The sequence below is a fragment of the Centruroides sculpturatus genome, unplaced genomic scaffold (assembly GCF_000671375.1).
Source record: "Centruroides sculpturatus isolate CEXI.00-Female unplaced genomic scaffold, Cexi_2.0 scaffold333, whole genome shotgun sequence".
Taxonomy (NCBI): Eukaryota; Metazoa; Arthropoda; class Arachnida; order Scorpiones; family Buthidae; genus Centruroides; species Centruroides sculpturatus.
Genome location: NW_019384637.1, coordinates 353,481 through 372,717, shown reverse-complemented (window position 1 = coordinate 372,717; position 19,237 = coordinate 353,481). Strand labels below are relative to the sequence as shown.

At 31.1% G+C, this 19,237-nt stretch overlaps 1 protein-coding gene across 1 annotated transcript in view; it reads right to left on the bottom strand.

Moving 5' to 3' along the window:
* Positions 1 to 303: 303 nt before the first annotated feature.
* Positions 304 to 19,237, bottom strand: part of LOC111625876 (protein phosphatase 1 regulatory subunit 12A-like) — a 91,511-nt gene continuing 72,577 nt past the window's right edge. Inside the window, exons 21-28 of the mRNA XM_023369126.1 lie at positions 9,416 to 9,506; positions 9,199 to 9,348; positions 7,676 to 7,792; positions 3,019 to 3,123; positions 1,754 to 1,783; positions 1,638 to 1,688; positions 1,480 to 1,566; positions 304 to 640 (exon numbers count right to left, since the gene is read on the bottom strand). Of these exons, the coding sequence (XP_023224894.1) occupies positions 635 to 640; positions 1,480 to 1,566; positions 1,638 to 1,688; positions 1,754 to 1,783; positions 3,019 to 3,123; positions 7,676 to 7,792; positions 9,199 to 9,348; positions 9,416 to 9,506 (637 nt within the window). The 3' untranslated portion in view covers positions 304 to 634. The remainder of the gene's footprint in view (positions 641 to 1,479; positions 1,567 to 1,637; positions 1,689 to 1,753; positions 1,784 to 3,018; positions 3,124 to 7,675; positions 7,793 to 9,198; positions 9,349 to 9,415; positions 9,507 to 19,237) is intronic.

Below are 19,237 nucleotides of genomic sequence, written 5' to 3'. Positions count from 1 at the left end.
TGCTTTGTTCAGTAAAAATGAAGCATATAAATGAATTACAGAGATTTATTAATTATTTGACAATTATTCGAAATAAATTATATTTTAGCATATTAACAGCAGCTCTGGATTATAAAACTAAGTATAAAACTATTACTCCAAGCGCGTTGAAAGTAAAATATCTATTTTAAAAATGATCAATCAATTTTACCTGCTCAGCAATATTTGATTACATCTATCTAATATCAATAAATCTTTGATCTTTCTTACTCCTAGATTTCTTGGAGTAGGAAAGAAATGTAAACGGAGTAAACAGTGAAGTGGCATAGGGAATAAACGGAAGCACCGAGTAAAAGCTTCTTTATTTATCTCAGAATAATATACAATTGTCTCGGGCAAATGACGGGAAAACTAGCACTCGTATGGTACAATTGGGACGAGTGAACTCGTTCGGCGTTTGAAGTAACACACCGCGATTAAAACAGAGGCGTCTCGAAAGCCGACGAGTCTCGTTGTTGGAGGGAAAAAATGTCTGACAAACGAAGGAAGTCTTATATACACTAAAAGGAACTTGGAGACTTCCGATTCTTCTCTTAGGCGTCGTCCAAGCCGAGGTCAAACACACCGTTCTCTCAGGAGTAAACTTCGTCACAACCTAAGACTGTCAGAAAAATGAAAGGCGTTAATTAATAGATTGTTGCGCCATTTTACTATCGCAAGTAGTTTAAGTCGGGGAAATACGAGTTGGAGTAGAAGCGAAAGAAAAACATGAACCTATACCAAAAGCTATATTATATATTTCTCATCTGATTAGATTTCATGATGTCAATAGCAGAATCGTTTAAGTTTAAACATGATCCTTTAGACACTAATTTTTGATACGTCAACAATGAATTCTTAGTATAAAATACTATCAAATACTTCATCAAAGAATGTAATAATCGCACTACCTGCATTACATGGTTTCTTTAAACAATGTTCAAGAAATATAATTTATTTATTTTTTCGTTCAAATATTTTTAAAAATAATTTTTACAATACTATATTCAGGTCAAAATTTCAGATTATGAAACTCACTTCCTTATCCAAATTCCTCTCTATTTGTCTGGACAAATATTTCGAGAATTTATTAATAACTTTATCAAAAATTAAAATAAGATATAAATGTGAAATAATTATTAATTAATTCCTAACGCCGGACGACGATCGACAAACGGCTTAACTTGCCATTTCGTAAATCTAATTAAATCTCTTCCTCTCCACTGTCAACTCAAAGGGGAATTTGACAATAAAACTCGACTAACTATCTTTAATTTTAAGCCATTTAGAATTACATCTTTGATTCGATACATTTTAGAGATAACATTTTTCTAGTTTAAACAATTAAATACTTAAATTTTATCGTGAAAACGAGTTAAACGCTATAAAGCCTATCTCTTAAAGGAAATAATCAAAAGAACGATTATATTCGGAAGAATAAATCTTGCATGGACGACCCACCTTTTTAGTAAGTTTGGACACGGTCCTGGTTAGCGCTCGATTTTCTGCCTTTAGTTTCTCATTTTCGTTCTTCACTTTAGCCAGCGTCTAAAAGAAAGAACGAAGTGGATGGCAGATATTTTGACAAAGCAAATAACTAAGAAATAATAAAAGCTAACCTTCAATTCCTCCTCCATTTCGGAGATCTTCCTCTCTAAACTCCTGCGTTCCTGCAGGAAACCATTGATCAGAAACATTTTAATCACTTACCGACTGCTCGACGAACCTATCCTACCTTTCTTTCCACCTCGTTTCTACTGTTGGTCTGAAAGGAAATGAAAATTTTATATCAAAGCTGCGTTTTAATAAATAGTGACACTAACGATAAATTTCTTTTCGTATCAGTACGACACGCGAGAAACCCACTTCTAAAATAACGAAATCGAAAAAAATTCGAAATAATTATGCCAGATTTTTCATTTACTGGTATTATATGGAATGGTTTGAAAGGTGTAAAGTTAAGTGAAAGTTTGCCAAAAATAATAATAAATTTATCAATAAAACGACAAGATTTTAACTTGAAGAGTAGTCAAAGGTTTGTTGTCATTTGATAACTTCTGGTTGAAAACAAGGAAGTTAGTAGAAGTTAAAATACGTCAATTCTATTTTTGCTTCATCAATAAATCACAGTTAACATAATCATATCTTTAACTAATCATGTAAAATTAAAAATATTTTATAATTTTTTGTTTTATAAAGCAAATAATTAATGGCTACAGTTAGAACTTTTTATCTACGTTTTCTTCTAAGGCATACTTATAGTCATTTTGCGATTGTCGATTTATGCATAAAACAATAACAAATTAATTACCTTTATAAGATAATATACCGTAAGGAGGTTAAGGACGTTAATTATTTATTATCATTACACTGAATAAATTTTAAAATTCCGTAGAAAGCAGATTTATGCAGTGGATTTACAATGTAGGCCAGTGACCAGTAACATTTTCTGGATATGGACCGCAATTGAATTTCATAGGCTTCCGGCAGGCCGCGTGCATTTTTTCTTATAGAGATGCAGGCCTGTTGAGTACCAGCGTACTCCACAATCACTAGTACACTAGTTACTAAAATAATAAAATAAAATAACCTATACTAATGATATGCAAACTAGTAATGAATAGTTTATTCTCATCTTTTCACAGGTCAAGATTAATTTGAATGCTCTTCTAACACGAATATCAGCTTAATTGGGGTTTAATAATGGCATAAGGCAGAAAATAGAAAAATAATTTACGTTGCCAAAATCACCGTAGATAAGCAAAGCTCCGTGAGGTTGCATATTAGGATCTGAGGGACTATATGCGGTCCACGGGCTGCGGGGTGTTCACTGATGTAGGCAAATGAAATTTGGAAAAATGAACTCCAATATACGAATTCCAAAATATGTTTCGTATGATTTTAACTAAAATTATTAAAATTATTATTTCTAATGGGAATTCATTAATAACAGTGTAATAATTTTAATAAGTACATTTAGAAAAACAAAAGATCACTTACCTGTATGGCTTTCTGCAATTGTTCTTTAGTCTTTTCTAGATTTTCTTCCGATTTTCTCAATTTTTCTCTTAGTTCTTCATTCTCTTCTTTCAACTCCAAGTACAACTATATAAGAAAAGAACTTTTTAAAAAAATAATTCACATTTCTTTCTTCAACAAATCCAATGTAACGAAAAAACAGTTTTATTTGTGGGCATTAAAAAGTATGGTTTATCGAGGACATGTTACAAATTTTAAATATAATATCCTATTGCATGTGAGAATCATCACAGACAATCAGTACGGTTGATGTTTGAAACACAGTTCATTGCCTTCAGGTTTTACACCTTCGAAATGATGATCAGATTAAGCAGTATCCCTTACAACATTAAGGTTTCTTTATAAAATGTTTGTTGTCTTCAGACCAAAGATGCCACAGTAGTGATGTTTTTATAGTAATTTTCTTACGGAAATATCTTCCGTGTGTCCTGAACTGTCATCATATCAGATTTCGGCGCACTTAAATATTCTCTAAACGGCGTTGAATAGGGGTATTTTACGTTATATTTACTTTTAATAACTATAATAATATGAGTAATTAATTATATCTTAAAATAAATCTAATTTATTAATTTTGAAAATGATTATAGGCTATAAATTCAATAAAAATGCAAATTGCCGTTTCACTCAAGTGTCATTGAGGCGCAAGACCAAACCCGATCTTAAGGATATTTTGTTTATATATTAATACATCACTTTTATTAAGTACAGTACTTAAAGCTCGCTTCTTCATATTGACACACGATCTTTTAATATGAAAAATTTATTTTAATGAAAATGTTATTAAAATAAAACGAATATATTCACGGATTTGGTTATTTATAAATTTCGAAAAAAGGAAATAAAATTGATCGAAATAAATTAACAACATAAATAAAAGTAGGAAAATTCCGGACATTGTTTCAATTGTGTACTATATACATATATAAATTTTTCCGTTAAAATCTCATTAAAAATATAAGATTATTGAGTTATTTTATATTGCATTTTATTAATAAATACTTTTAAAAACTTTTACAAACTATTCTTTTGTTTTTTGAGAATGAGATCCAAAAATTAGTCCATCACACTCTTCAGAAACATAACTGAAGATAATTCAATTGGATTGTAGGATAAGGCAGCGTAAACATAAGGGCGATGCCTTCCCGGGAGGACTTTCCCTGGAAAACTAGCCCCTATTTAGGTGTTAGTCACGTGAATAAATCTGGAAAATTCCACGTGGCCAGTCCGTTGATGAGGCTCGAATCCGCTACCAACTACAGTATCACAGTTCAGAAGATAAAACCACTAAAGTCAAGTAGTCGAAAATTCAATTGGAGTTAGAGCGTTTAGGTTACGATATAATTATAATTTTTATATAGTTCACAATTTGTTTTACATTGATAAAACATTAATAATTAAAATTAAAATCCCGTTTTAAGAATCTATTTTCGTACAGATAAAGAAGGTAGAAACAGCTAACTAAACGTTGGAAAATATTCTTAGGAGCTGATTATGTAACAAGTTTATAACCTTATGTAATGCTTTTTCTGCCAAAACGGTTTTTCAATCACCTTACTTTTTGTTCTTCTGCAGAATAACATTATCATATTTTCAAATTTACTCTGAATCATTTTATCTAATTTTTGTACGACTGATTGTGCTTGATAAATGATAAATTGCACGCTTCTGTTAACATTATTTTCGATTTCCTTGAACATCTTTCTTTTAAAAAAACTTATTTAATAAATGGAGGGTTACTAGAAACAAGTTCTTTTCATGTAAGATGATTTTTATGCAACATTTAATAAACCCACGAAACAGCGGCATAACTATAAAAACTATTGAAAAAATTGCTTAGATTGGTAGGAAAGCCCCAAAATATTTTTGCAGGAAACTCAAAATTATAGTTAGCCATTTCCATGGACATGAAAGTCAAAATGATTGAGGTAAACTTTTTAGGCATCATTTTCTTTTGTTTCCACAAGAGGATCACAATAAGTTGTTAGCATTTATTATAATAACGATAAATAATAAAAATAACTTTGTGTGTTTCCATTTATCATTAAAACTCAATAGTTGATAATTAGTTATTTGTTTATAATATATAGATCTACATTACTTACAACGGATTCTTAAATAGATAAAAATATTCACGTTTTATTTTTGTAATGATAAATAATGACACTATCATATATTCAAAACAATTATTAGTCTTCAATAATTCTTATAAAAAGCATTATTAGTAATATTACTAATTTCGTTTAAAACTTTGAATCGATCATTTGAATCATTATTGCCTATGTGAAAATCTTTACGGCTAAGAACGTCGTTGTGTTATAAATAGGAGAAAGACACCCGAGATAAAGGCACTCTCTTTTCCAAGAGAGGAAAGATAGCGATACTAGTAATAAGAAAATTATAAAATATTCGGAAAAATTTTGTATCAAACGATTAAACTAGACATAAACTAACTTTATGTCAAGTTTCGAGATGGAGTTTATAAAAGATTGGAGACATTTCGGAACGAATCGAGCGTAAATAAGACTAATAATAGGTCAGAATCGAATTTGTTTAAGTCAAAATTTACTAATTATGCTACCAAATACCATTCAATCTCGACTGATTAAGGTTTAAAATTACAGTTAAATTAAAGGAACATAAAATTTTAAATAAAATATATAATTTTATAAGCTTTATTTTTAGCAATAATAATTAATTGATATATATGAAACATTAGGAAAATTATATTTTACGTTATTTGAAATTATATTTTATGTTATTTGAAATTATAAAATGTCTATTTTAAACAGAAAATTTATTAAAATAGATATTAATTAATGTAATAAAAATTAGATTTTGATGTACTGTACGCTTTCGTTTCGGTAATTTGCCTCTTCTACGTTTTCGATTTTAAAATAAAAGGTCAGCAGCCAATATCTATTTAAAATGTAACTATTAAAAGGACTTATGAGATTTAACAACTACTAAATTTTTAAAAATAATGTAGATTATCTATTATTAATTTTTATTCGTTTTTCTAACGTTTTATTCGTTCGTTTTAAATTTTGTCCTTAACATTAGCATTAATATCTGTAAATAAATACACAAATAACATTCTGAAAGTTTATAATTTATATCGGGGTTAAGGTCTACGTTATAAATTATATAAAGTAAATCAGAGAGACACAATATATTGCGAGTCGCATATCAGTTGCCAGCAACTTTAATATTGTCTGCCAACAATTTCATTTTATCTACTGTAATCTGTGCTATTAATTTAAATTAAATTTACAGTCTTTAAAAGTCGCCGTGACCAAGACATTAACAAATTAAAAATTAAACCGTAAAAAAATGATAGATAAGAGGAATTATTACTGTCTAAAACTACTTAAGATATCTTCAAAGTATGGTAGCTTTATTGCAGACAATTTATTAAGCAAGCATAGATTAATAACGAATTTCCGTTTACTAATGTATAAGCATAAATACGAGTTAAAAAAGGATTTAAGCATTTAAATATTTCTTAGCATTTTTTAGTGTAAGAAAATCATTGATTAAATTTAATTAAGAAATTTTAAATTAACTTAAGAATGCAGCTACTCGATGATGCTTTGGCTGTTTACGGGGAAGCCTTCTTTTAACATATGCTACAGTATATAAGGTGAAGTGCAATAGCACATTTAGATTTGTGTAATATTTATACCACATCTACTTATTGCGAGTAATTTATAACTAGTTAACAATGTGATTTTACAGCCAAACGTTCTACTTATCCTCGCCAATTCTCATATCCCATACCTTATGAAGTTTTAATACAAAACTTATTAATGTTTGTAAAGAAATTTCTATATATATATTTTTTGTTTAAAATAGTTTTTTATTAATATTAAAGGACGAATTTGCTAATTATATCAATTTCTTTATTTCTCTTTAGCCTATATTATTTATTTATTTTTCATTATTTTAAAAGCTTGTTTTTATACGTTTTACAGCGATATATGGCAATTCGTTTTATGTAACCAACTAAAACGAAGAAATACAAATCATAAATTGAAAAAAATCATGTAATAGTACCTTAGCGTTGCAAATTTCGCGTTGTCTACTGTACAGCGTAGACTAACACACATTGCCTGACAGATGAGTTACTTTTATCTATTGCACGCGTAAATTTTGGACAGAAATAGAAGAAAAATGACGTCAGAAGTTTTTCATAAAATAACAATTTTTGTATTTAGTTAAATAGGGTCCAGTTCGAAAATAATGTTAAGTTTCAATTTTGAAATAAAATGACTGAAATCTTACATGGATTGTGAATGTGTTAAGAATAAACAGCTTAGAAAATACATTCGAAGAGTCTTTTCCTCTTCAAAGAGAATGAAACCAAAATTTTAATAGTTAAATTGATAGTTTCCGATTGATTATTTTTTTAGTGGAGGCGATTTCCTGGCGGTGTTCATCTTACAGCCAACCATTATCTATTATTCTTCATCCACTCGATAACGATAAGAATACAGGAGTTTAAGAAATATTACTCCACTCGAGTGAAACACTTGGACTTCTCATCGAGTCGAAGCGAAAATGTTTTACCGAACTCGTCATTGGTCAGATTACTCTTAACGAATAAGTGACGTTTTACCTTTTTATAATCGACGTGCTTCAGGTCTTCGGAGCTTCCGGCCAGAGAGGAGGCGCCACCGATTCCGGTTTCCGGTAGAGATCCGGCCGAGGTGTACCTGGAAGCGAATTTGTTCTCCTGAAACGGACAAAGAATCGGATTCAGTCGACGAACCTTCGTATTCTATTTATAAGCGACGGACGCGTCTCTTCGTCCGCTAGCACCTGTCGTCGTTGGCACTCGCCACCCTTCCTTCAGCCAAACCGCGGGATCTGCGAACTTCCTTTCTTCTGGAACCCCCTAGATTGCCCTTCGTTAATGCGCCACCCATCGAAACAACCCTACGGCTGGACCGCGAGCCTTTACATCGCGGATCATTCGACACACTCGGCGAGAAGAGGACGAAACGAAAGCGAAACCTTTCATTTCGTCCGAAATCAAGAGATATCTTTGAAAGATAGAAGTAAAAATCTTACCAAAGAGAGGCCATCTTGGACGACAACTCCGGCCGATTGGCGTCGTGACGGTCCGAGCAGCTCAGAGTCCGCGAAGCGCGATCGACGGGGCGAGACAGAGCGCGAGAACCTGTCGGAAACGGAGAAAGAAGGAACGCCCAAATTCTTGCCCGCAGTTCGTCGGACTCCATTTTGCAGATGCGAGGCGTAAGAATGATACAATCCGGAAGAAAGGCCGGAGACAGAGCCGTAGGATCCCAGGGGTTTTCCGGCCGAACCGTATGAATATCGGTTGATGAAAGGGTTGTAGGACATGCCGCGTTGCCTCGGCCGCTTCCACTGGCAACGACATGGCTGCAACTACCCGTGTCCGACGAATGGCTCCTCCCGTCTGCTATATATAGAACCTCTAATAATTCTCATCGCCGACGCGCCTTTCGGCGACCGCCGCGCCGTCTTCCTCCCCCGCACTTTCGTCCCACCTTTTCATCCCGGGACAGATGGCCTCCGCTACCGCACTCCCGAAATAGAAATTCCCGGACCTGTATAAATATAACTTTGCTCGGGAAACTCGGAGCAGAGCGTCGCCCGACTGCTCCCACTCCTCCTTCCCCTCCTACATCAAGTGGCGGACAATTTAAAGAAGCCGAAAAGTTGCGCGCTTTCCTCTCGCTCTTCGAAAGAAGATAATCGCTTCCTCCCCTTCCTCTTATTTTTCTCCTCCCCTTCTGTATTTATCCCACATCAATCCATGTTTGAACGCTCGCTTCCGAGGGGATCATTAAAAAAAATTCACATATTTCCGACATGGATATCGATAAATTTATCCCGAGATCGGCAGTTGTGAAATGGCGGAAGGTCGACACGGAATTTGGAAATGCGGATTCGAGATATTTTCCGGATGTGCCAAACGGAAGAAGCGCGGAAGAACCACTTGCCTGTTTGAACATGACGCCAACGGTACTGGCGAAATTTATTGCCGATGGAGGTTTTAAAGAGGAACGGGCCCGTACGGCCGTAAACCCGGTCGTTAAATTATTTTAAGGATTGATTGTCTCTACTTCCTTACGCATCGACCTAGCTTCTTACCTTCTTCGTCGTTTCTTCCTTTTCTTCCTCTTCTTCTTCCTCATCCTCATCTTCGCTTCCCGGAGCTTCCGATCCGAGTTCCAATTCCTTTCGGGCCATCTTTTCCAGTAATAATTTCTGGGCCAACTTAAGTTCGTCGGAAGTGACTCCCTGCGAAGGAAAAGGGATCATCGGATCGTCCGCGAAAACAGTCGACGACGAACTATTCTCGTCTTACCTGTGTGGGCCTTCGAGTTTCCCGGGTCCTTTTTGCGTGCGCTTTTCTCTGCATCTCGGGCCTCTCGCCGGCAACCGGTGGCACGGTCGACCTTTCGATCAAACAAAAAAGGTTAGTTCTTAGTCTGATCAAACAAAAGGTTGTACTGTTTAGACGACAATCGAAGCACGAAATGGGATGTGTGGTTCCGTTTTTCGGTTTCCAGAATTCGGTTTCCAGAATGTAACAATGCGCAATTAACGTCATTCGTCTAAGTAACGATCCGCAGCAAAACTTGGAAAAAGTTTCTCTTTCTAAATTTCGTCAATTCGCCGCACGAAAGAAAGAAAAATCGTCGCAGATGTCAATTTGTATCTGATTTTAATCCGAATAGAATACACTCTTCCCCCCTCCCCGAGAAAATAAGTCTGATTTGAAAGAAAGCGACGGAGGCTGCGTTTTATTTATTTTCGTGATCCGCTTTTAGATCGAATTACTCTCTCCGTTCTGTAAATTACTCTTCCTTTTTTTCCCTCGGCTAAACGTGGAACAATGCTCGTCCAACAACTTCGAAAATACGTTTATCTGCATCAAAGCAGATTTTTGTTGTTGCTTTTGTCGCACTTGACTTTTTTGTTGTCGATTTTATAATATTTATTATTAATATTAAGATTAACTTTATAAGTGAACTCTTTATAACAAACTTTTATAACTATATAGCCTACATTTCCAAATTGTGGTACTTTCTACAAGCAATGCATATAAGACATCATTTACGGCTTATTATCTAATTCTTTGCAGATATTTTTAATATTCTGTATAATTTACTTATATTAATAATTAATTACTGTATAGTGAATTTATTATCTTTCAATATATATAGAATATTCCTTAATTAACCACTTTTAATTATTAAGTTGGATAAGTGAATCGGTTTTATACTATACTACAGTAAAACTTGTGCGAAACGGAACAGGAATAAAACCAAACCTGCTTAAACGGGTAAAAAATTTATACTTGAAGGTTAGACTATTTACAAAAATATCAAATTTTCGAGTCTTTCTTAATCCTTTTTATACACTCCAGAAGTAACAGTTAAAATGGGTTTTATTGAAGAATAAAACCCATGGGTAAAAAATTATTCGGAACGGAAACCTGTTAAAATAATCGGTGCCCTATAGTTCCTGTTTACACAGGTTTTATTATAATCGCTTTTCTTGAATCTCTAATTTTACGGGAATTTTGGAGCTTGCACTTTTAATAATTTTTATCTTTCTTTGTATTATAATTAGCTATTCATAAACCTAATTAATCTAAGCGGTTCTTCTATAAATATAATAAACTAAAGTCTAGTTACATTAATTCGTAAGTATCGTGGATAAAAGTCTAATTATTTAGTAGGAAAAGATGCCATTATTCAAGCATTTCGTAATAATTCCGACATACTTGTAATTTATATTTTTACAAAATTTTTAATATACAAAAATATTAATTGAATTATAAACTATTACACAATATTTTAACTTGATTGAAAGAATTCTATATTAGGCTAATTCTATAGGGTTTAGATCTCTTTCAATCAATAATGCGTCTCTTCTCTCGACTTTGTTTTTTTAAATTGAAAATTATGGTTTTAATATCTTGTATACTATTGAATGTATAACAATCTTAGCTTCATTAAAACATTTTAAAAATATTTTTATCGGCTGAACTGCCTTTTTCAACAGAAAAATTCGTGAATTTTATCTCTGAAAGGCATCTGTGCAAAGATGTTTATTTATCTTTGAAGCTTTGTCTTTTATTTTCTACGTAATACTGATACTCTTTAAGAATTTGTTCTCTTTACGGAAAAACAGACAAATGCGATATTCGAGTACATTTGGCAGTTGCATTTGTATTCAATTCATATATTAGGATTATTTTTACAAAATTCTTCCAAAACGTTCGGCCCCATTTAGTGTATTTATGTATTCATCATTTAACCGATAATGATTTTCTAAACTGTCGATTATATAGAGAAGAATTGAATATGTTTACAATAATAAAAAGGTCGAATAAATAACTTATATTTAGCAAGTTTTCGAACCAGTATATAAGAACACAAATTTCTTTTATGAGTTTATTTTTTTAAAATTATTTTAAATTTTAATACGTAGATAAATCTTGTAATTGTTATATAGATGCTGTTTCTCTAATTATTAGATAAGTAAACAATGAATACTTTGTCAGCATTTCAAAATGAAAACTCCACTACAAATGGAATCATATTTTGGCAAAAATAAGATACATAAATCTTTCAAAATAAGACAAAAAATCTTCTAAACATTGTCAATTATCAAGTCAATGTTGAATATATATTATACTATATACTGTATTAATATCATTATCACTCCTTTATATCGACGTTCGATTGAATATTTTTACATTTCTACACATTTTTTGGCTTAACCGATTTCTGGAAATAAATCAAAATCATTTAATTAGAGTAACAAAATATTAATGTTTTGTTTTTCCGTGGGAGCCGATAAAAATGAAATAAATAATTTATTCCAACGAATTCCACTCCGCTAGGAAAATACCAACATAAGAACGGAGATAATACTGTACTTAGAAACCTTATTGACCTATAGCGTAAATAAAAAAAGTGTCTGCTATCCGTAAATCCAGGATTGTATATAAACGTAATACATATTATATAATATGTTAAAAAAATAGAGAAGGTTCCAAAGAAACAGAGATCGGAGAGTTTATTGCATTCTAGTCAGGAGCAGTGAATTAGACCTGAATACTGCATAAAGGTATGCAGGTCTAATTCACTGCTTCTATTGTAAGTTATAACTTACAATACTAGTAGAAACAGCCCAGAGATTGTACGAAGATAAATACGATGCCGCAATACTATTCTTTTCAGAAAAACATAACAATATTTTCATGTTTTTCTGAAAGGAAAAAAATAGATATTTGATCAGTTGTAACTAGATTTTTGAGTGACCGGAGAGACCTCGCAAGCACGTAGAGTTCGGCTTATACATGATATTATACATTAATATTGCATTTTCCCATAAAGAAGTTTATCATGGTTTTAATATAGAATAACAATTAAAATCATGGATGGGGATGGTTTTAAGATTTCGCTCAACCATAACCGAGCAAATAATAGCGTACATTTTAATAATTTAAAAATATTTCTGTGAATTTTCTAATTAATTAAAGTTTTGTTGAATTGCAAACTACATAAGAATATTTGTTACTAAAGCTATCAATGAATCACACGATGCATATCTTTCGATCTGATAGCATATAACTGTTATATTTGTAAAGAAAAAAAAATTATTTTTATATTTTGATGATATATATCTCATTGATATATAACATGTCTTCCGGCATTATCGAGAAAGATAACTTGAATAAACAAACCTTAATTCATTAATAGAAGATAAACTGTTATCATTTGAAATTGCAATTCAGTTTTTTTTTTTTTTTTGACGTGAAGAACGTTTATATTAGCTTAACTGTTATAGAAAATCCGTGAGGATTTCGTTGTGGGCCTGGACGGACCCATAATGGGTTTCTAAAAGGCCCTTTTAGGGCCTAGGAGCAGAGGAATTAAAAAGAAAAAACTTATCAGTATGCTTAAAGAAATGTCTACTAATTTACAAAAAATTAAAAATAGCTTCAAATAAGTTTATAATTTAAAATAAACAAAATATTATTTATCGCAATTTATTTTGCTTAAATAATAAATTTTTAATTTCATTATTACTAATTTTCGTTATTTGATTCGTCGTAGAACATAGCAATACAGATTGTATAATTCCTTGATATAGGCAGTGGCGTAAATACTATTTAAGCGAGGTTATGCGATGCTTACTTAACACCTAAATATGGGTCATTTTCTTTAACTCCTGTATTCACCAACACGAGTCATTTCGAGAGTTGATGTATTTTAGTTATACGGTATATCAACTCCGGGTACAATGAAGAGTTATTCATCTTCGTATTCACTAATCTAGAGTTTCTGAACTCGAAGGTTGCTTACTCGTTATACGACAGAGAGAGAGTTGTTGATTTGTGGTATCTAACAAATACGGTGATTGGTTTCGATAAATCACGAGACATAGTGTATAAAATGACGCATGAAGTCAAACGTACCCGAAAGCATTTTAACACAATTGAAAAAGAGCATTTTGTTGGAAGCTACTCAAAAATATAGTAATATTAGGCTATAGAAAATAAAAAAACAAACAAATACTGTTTCAGTTAAAGAAAAACAAGACATCTGGAAAGATATCGATAATCATCTCTTAATAATAATCATGTTTATTTTAACATGGCAGCAATCTACAATTTACTAGAGTCGATTTCCAGACTTGTTATAATATACATATTTTATTATAGTATATATATATATATACACAGTTTATATGGATTATATGGATTACATGGATTATATGGATCGCATGGAACAAAGAAGTCTTTGGATTATTTCTGCAAGAAGAAATGCCTTGGAACGATTGGATGATTACGACTTTCTATGTCAATATCGTTTACCAAAACATTGTGTGACAAACTTATTAAACAGAATTTGTTATAGTTTACTTTCCATAATAGAGTACTTGGAATATATAATATACAGTCGATTCCCCTATAACACAGTTGATTTTTCCGTTTTATATGAATTCCACGTTGTACGAGTCGCTTAGATTTTACAAATACGTGAGCCGTTCACAGCCCAGCACACGTAGTTGTAAAATCTAAGTGACTCGTACAACGTGGAATTCATATAAAACGGAAAAATCAACAGTGTTATAGGGAGGTCGACTGTAGATGAAATTATTATAAAGATTTGTTTTGATCTCAATCTAATTCGTACCTATAACTCAAACCCCCTACGAGATTATATATGTATATAATCTCGTTGAGATTATATATGTATATAATCTCGTAGGTGAATCTAACTCTAACTCGTAATATAGAGATAAGGAAAGTCCTCCCGGGAGACACCCTCTTTGCCCATGTGTTACTTGCCTTATCCCATACAACTGTAAGTTCGTCATTTCTTTATTAATTAGCTTAAATGTAGAAATATTTTAGAGCTTCTAATTTATCATTGAGATACAATTTTAAAAAATTGTGGAACCTATATATTCCCATTGTCGTCCGTCCGTCTGTCATTCCTTAATCACGACAAAGAGGTTATGTAAATGAAATATGAGACCAAATATAGAAATTTTAGGAGCAGGAGGCCTCGACTAACTATATAAGAACTTCCGATACAAATTGGAAGGCGTGTTATTTTAATTCGAAAATTTTCCCCTGAAAGGAGTTAGTTAGATGACCGGCACGACTCAATTGTTATCAGGAAAAGTATGCTGTGCAGATGAAAGCCAGTACTAATTTGAGTGGAGAGCATATATTTTAAATTAAATAAATTTAAAAAATATGATTAAAAATTGTAGCCTGGCATTGTGACAATGCCACAATAATAATTACTCGTTATTATATAATTTTTAATATATATTTCATTATTGTGAAAATAAATATCTAAGATGTTTTTATATAATAAATATCGATGTTTTTAGATGTAGATGATGATACTGTTTGGGAAAATTTGCCATGCAATAACATTTCTATATTATGGAGTTTATAAATCTGGCACAACGTTAATTGTTTCAGATTTTTTTCTTTATTTTATTTATATTATTAATATCGTATCATAATATTTCAAGACATTTTAAAGATGGAAGAAAAGGGTAAACCTCTATTCAAATTTATTATGAAAGTTCATTTAAATGCTTTTGGTTCAATGCTGATATGAATCAAAGGCTGCTCTACATAAAGGCGAAAAAGATGACGTTGCCTATTGCTTCGAGCATGCAGAGGACTTGCAAATTTGGTAGTATAGTGTAGTAGAACCCCGATTAACCGAGGTTCCGCATTATCTGAGGCTAACCTGTAAATAAATATATTGTGCTACATTTTTACTTTCCCGGCTGTTACATGTAACAGGGGTGCATGGCGATCGACCAAAAAATGATCTCCCACGATTTTTACATTTTTGGGCTCAGGAGACCTTGAAATGTTGAAAAATGAAAAAAAAATCCGGCGTTTTTTTGTATGTTTGAATGTTAGTATGCATGAGGATAGCACGATTTTCTTCACCCACTTTGAAGTTTAATAACGCCTGTCTTTTGTGGAAAATTTCTGAAAATTTGCAGAGAGGTTTGTGTATTAGGGAGATTGATGCTATTAAATTTTGTTGGTTAAAGATCGAGGGATGTGGATATAGAGGGGAGTCATGTGTCACATATCGATTAGGATTTTAATGAAGATACTTGTATTATTTGTTATTAACATTTATAATTTTTTTTAGGAAACTCATCCCTACCTTTAAAATTAAGTTTTATGCCATTTTATAATAATTAAGTATATAATAAGGTTTTTAATAAAATAATATTTATTTAAAATCTTTTTATATAATTAACGAGCAATTATTTATTGTGACATTGTCACAGTGCCGGGCTACAATTTTTAATCATATTTTTAATTTATTTAATTTCAAATATATGCTCTCCACCTCAAATGAGTATTGGTTTGCCCCGTACATTATACTTTTCCTTTAAGAATAGAGTTATGCCGGTCATTTATTTAACTCCATTCGGGGAAAATTTTTAAATTGAAATAATGTTACTTCCGATTAGTATTCGATGTTCTTGTATAGTTAATCGGAGCTTCCAATCCCTACGGTTTCCATATCTGTTTAGTCTTTCATTTAACCAACTCCGTTCTCGAGATTAAGGAATGGCAGACAGGCAGACGGACTACAATGGGAATTTATGTCTATAATTTTTCAAATTTCAGCCCAATAACAGACACTTTTATTCTTGAAACTGTTGTATGCTTTAGTTGCATAATAAATGATGTAAAAATATTGTTCTTAAAGATGATTTCAAAGTGATACCGTATAAATCTTTTATAAGTTTTTCGTAACTTTTAATTTGTGGCCGTCCATTGAGAGATATTGCCGGAGAATTGGACTTTTCCTCTGTGACTGAGGAATTCTGTTCAGCGCTGCTAAAAGCAAGATGCTTTCTTGCTTTTAGCAGCGCTGAATTTAATTTCTTTTAGTACTTACAATTGTAGGTGAATTTCTCTACACAATATTAAATTTTTCAATTCTCTGTAAAACTATTGTATTGATTTTTATTATTTTATGTTTTACTGTTGTTTCTATATTAAAAATATTCATACTGTGTATTATTGTAAATCTAAATAAATCTACCTCTACCTATATCGGACTATTAGTGGGTCTCAAAAATAAATTATAACTAGGGCCTCATAAATTGTCGTTACAACGAGTGTAAGATGTCTTTGATTCTAACAAGTAAAATTTGAGTTTAAAAAAAAAAATGCATTTTTGTATCGAGAAAATACGTTAATTTAAATCTAACTTTCTTTTTATATGAGAAAATCGAGTTATTCCTAATAAGTCAGTAAACTGTTTTGAATCTGACTAGGCCTACACAATAATTTCTAATACTGTATTTAAATAAAAATTATACTAGTGAGCCATAATAGCGTAATAGTGAGGACAAGAGAAAATTTAAAATTAAGGTATTTATTCGAGTACAATAAGATATGTCAATAAAATAATTCTCACTTCACGTGCTTTATTTCTGTCTTGAATACTTATTTTAAAACAACAGTATTCAATATTTATTTCACAGACTTTATTGATGTTAAATATTGTAATGCACATTTAGTTTCGTTTCTTCTGTTTTTTATTTTAATTTTATTAAATATGAATTATATTCCTTAATATTTAACACCAATACCGAGATTCCTGATCCATCATTCATATGTATGACGCCTTCCACTCTACGTTAAAATGCCAATTTAGCTTATAAAGTTTATTTTAAAATTCACCGATATAAATAAAAACAAGAGAAAAACGTCATACTATTAACGACAACAATTAAGATTACTTAATTGTTTGGCACATAACCAATAAGACTTAAATAATGCTAGTTAAACACTATTAGTTCTTTATCCCGTTAGACTATCTGGCAGCAGAATTCCGAAGAAGAAAAATAGATACTTAATTAATTATTACTTCGATTTAACCTTTTAATTCTAACAAAATAGAACAAATATTATTAGCTGTAATGTTATTGCTAAAGTATAAATATAAAACGTATGAAAATATATTATTATTCTTATAGAAAATTCGCTAAGAGCAGCGAAATGTTTAAACAGAGGAAAATAAAATTAGAGAATATAAACTCGACGTTTCACTTCATTTCCTCTTGAATTTATAAATAAGTTCATTTAGTCCATATGTTCATAATTCTCGGTATACTTTGCTAAGTACGAGTACCTGTATTAACGTAACGGTAAAGCTGTTACAGTAATTTTCACGTGTCAACTTGACCTCGGTAATCTATAATTAGCATCTAACACGATATGATTTTATATTATTTGAATTACTTTATAAAATAGGAAAGTTATAAAAAATTAAATTAGCTTCGGAAGACTGTTCTTCGAACGTTAATAAATGCATGTGCACAAGTAACCTGCGAATTATTTAAGCGCTTGTATACAATACTCGGCGTAGGATTTGCAGTTTTCTGTATCGTCTTAGCAAATAATGGATATTGTAGATAAAATGCAATAATCGTTTACATTTTTGCCTTCTTTTCAATATTTATAAATGGTTATAATTATTAAAGTAAGAAGTGCATATTTAGTCCTGTTTGTTTACAAGAGATGGCGTTAGTTCAGTATTTTTTTCATACTGTTATGAATAGGTCAAATTTTTGCTTAATATTGTGTGTTTATCGTAACAGATACTCGTTTATTTCAGAATTTAAAAAAAAGAAAAACATTTTAATTATGTAAATGAGTCATTAAGTCCATTGATATCAAGTTCATCTTGTTTGAACATATTTGATAATTATAATTACAGTGTTTCTATTCAGAGATATTAGTAGTAACACTTAAAAGCAGAAACTACTCGAAAGTATGTTTTGTAGAATTTTCGAAATAGAACCTCTTAGGGAAATATTACTTCTGCTAAGGGTAATTAAGGAAAAATGCTGTGAATAATAGAACTTTTAGTTATACAGTAAATCAGAAAGTTACTAAAAATTATAAATACACAAAAGTAATAATATCAAGGAAACAATAAAAAATTTCATTATATTTTTTTTCTTAAAATAAGAATGAACTCGATGTTCATTACTCTGACATATGCAAAGAAATATAGTTCCGTGTTCATTACGAAGTAGAAGATAATTTATATAGAACATAATAATAATAGAAAATTATAAGGTTAACAAGCTCGTATAATAAAAAGTATTAAACGGATATTTTAAAAAAATTTAAAAAACTCCAGTTCACTTAGCTTAATAAGAACATAAAAGGAAATAATATCACTTAAATTACCAATTTGTTAAGCTCAATTTGAGTTATTAATATTTAATATATTAAACAAGAATAGATACGTATCACATTACATTATATTGTATGTCAAATTATATCAAAATTTTTCTAAAAAATATTCTAAATTAATATAGTCTAATTTCTACTGATAAATGATTTATCAATTTCTATAAATAGAAACATCTTTTAATTCGAAAATAAATTTACTATAGATTTACTAAATGACGTATAGATTAAATTGTATGTTATTATTATTCAGTATATTAAATGCATCTACTTGATATCTATTCATTCTTTTCCATCTAAGTACGTCCTTGAATCTGGTCAGTAATGATTAGGCTATACAAATATAGAATATATAATCGTATGAGGTCCGTGAAGCATGATCGATGGCTGTTTCAA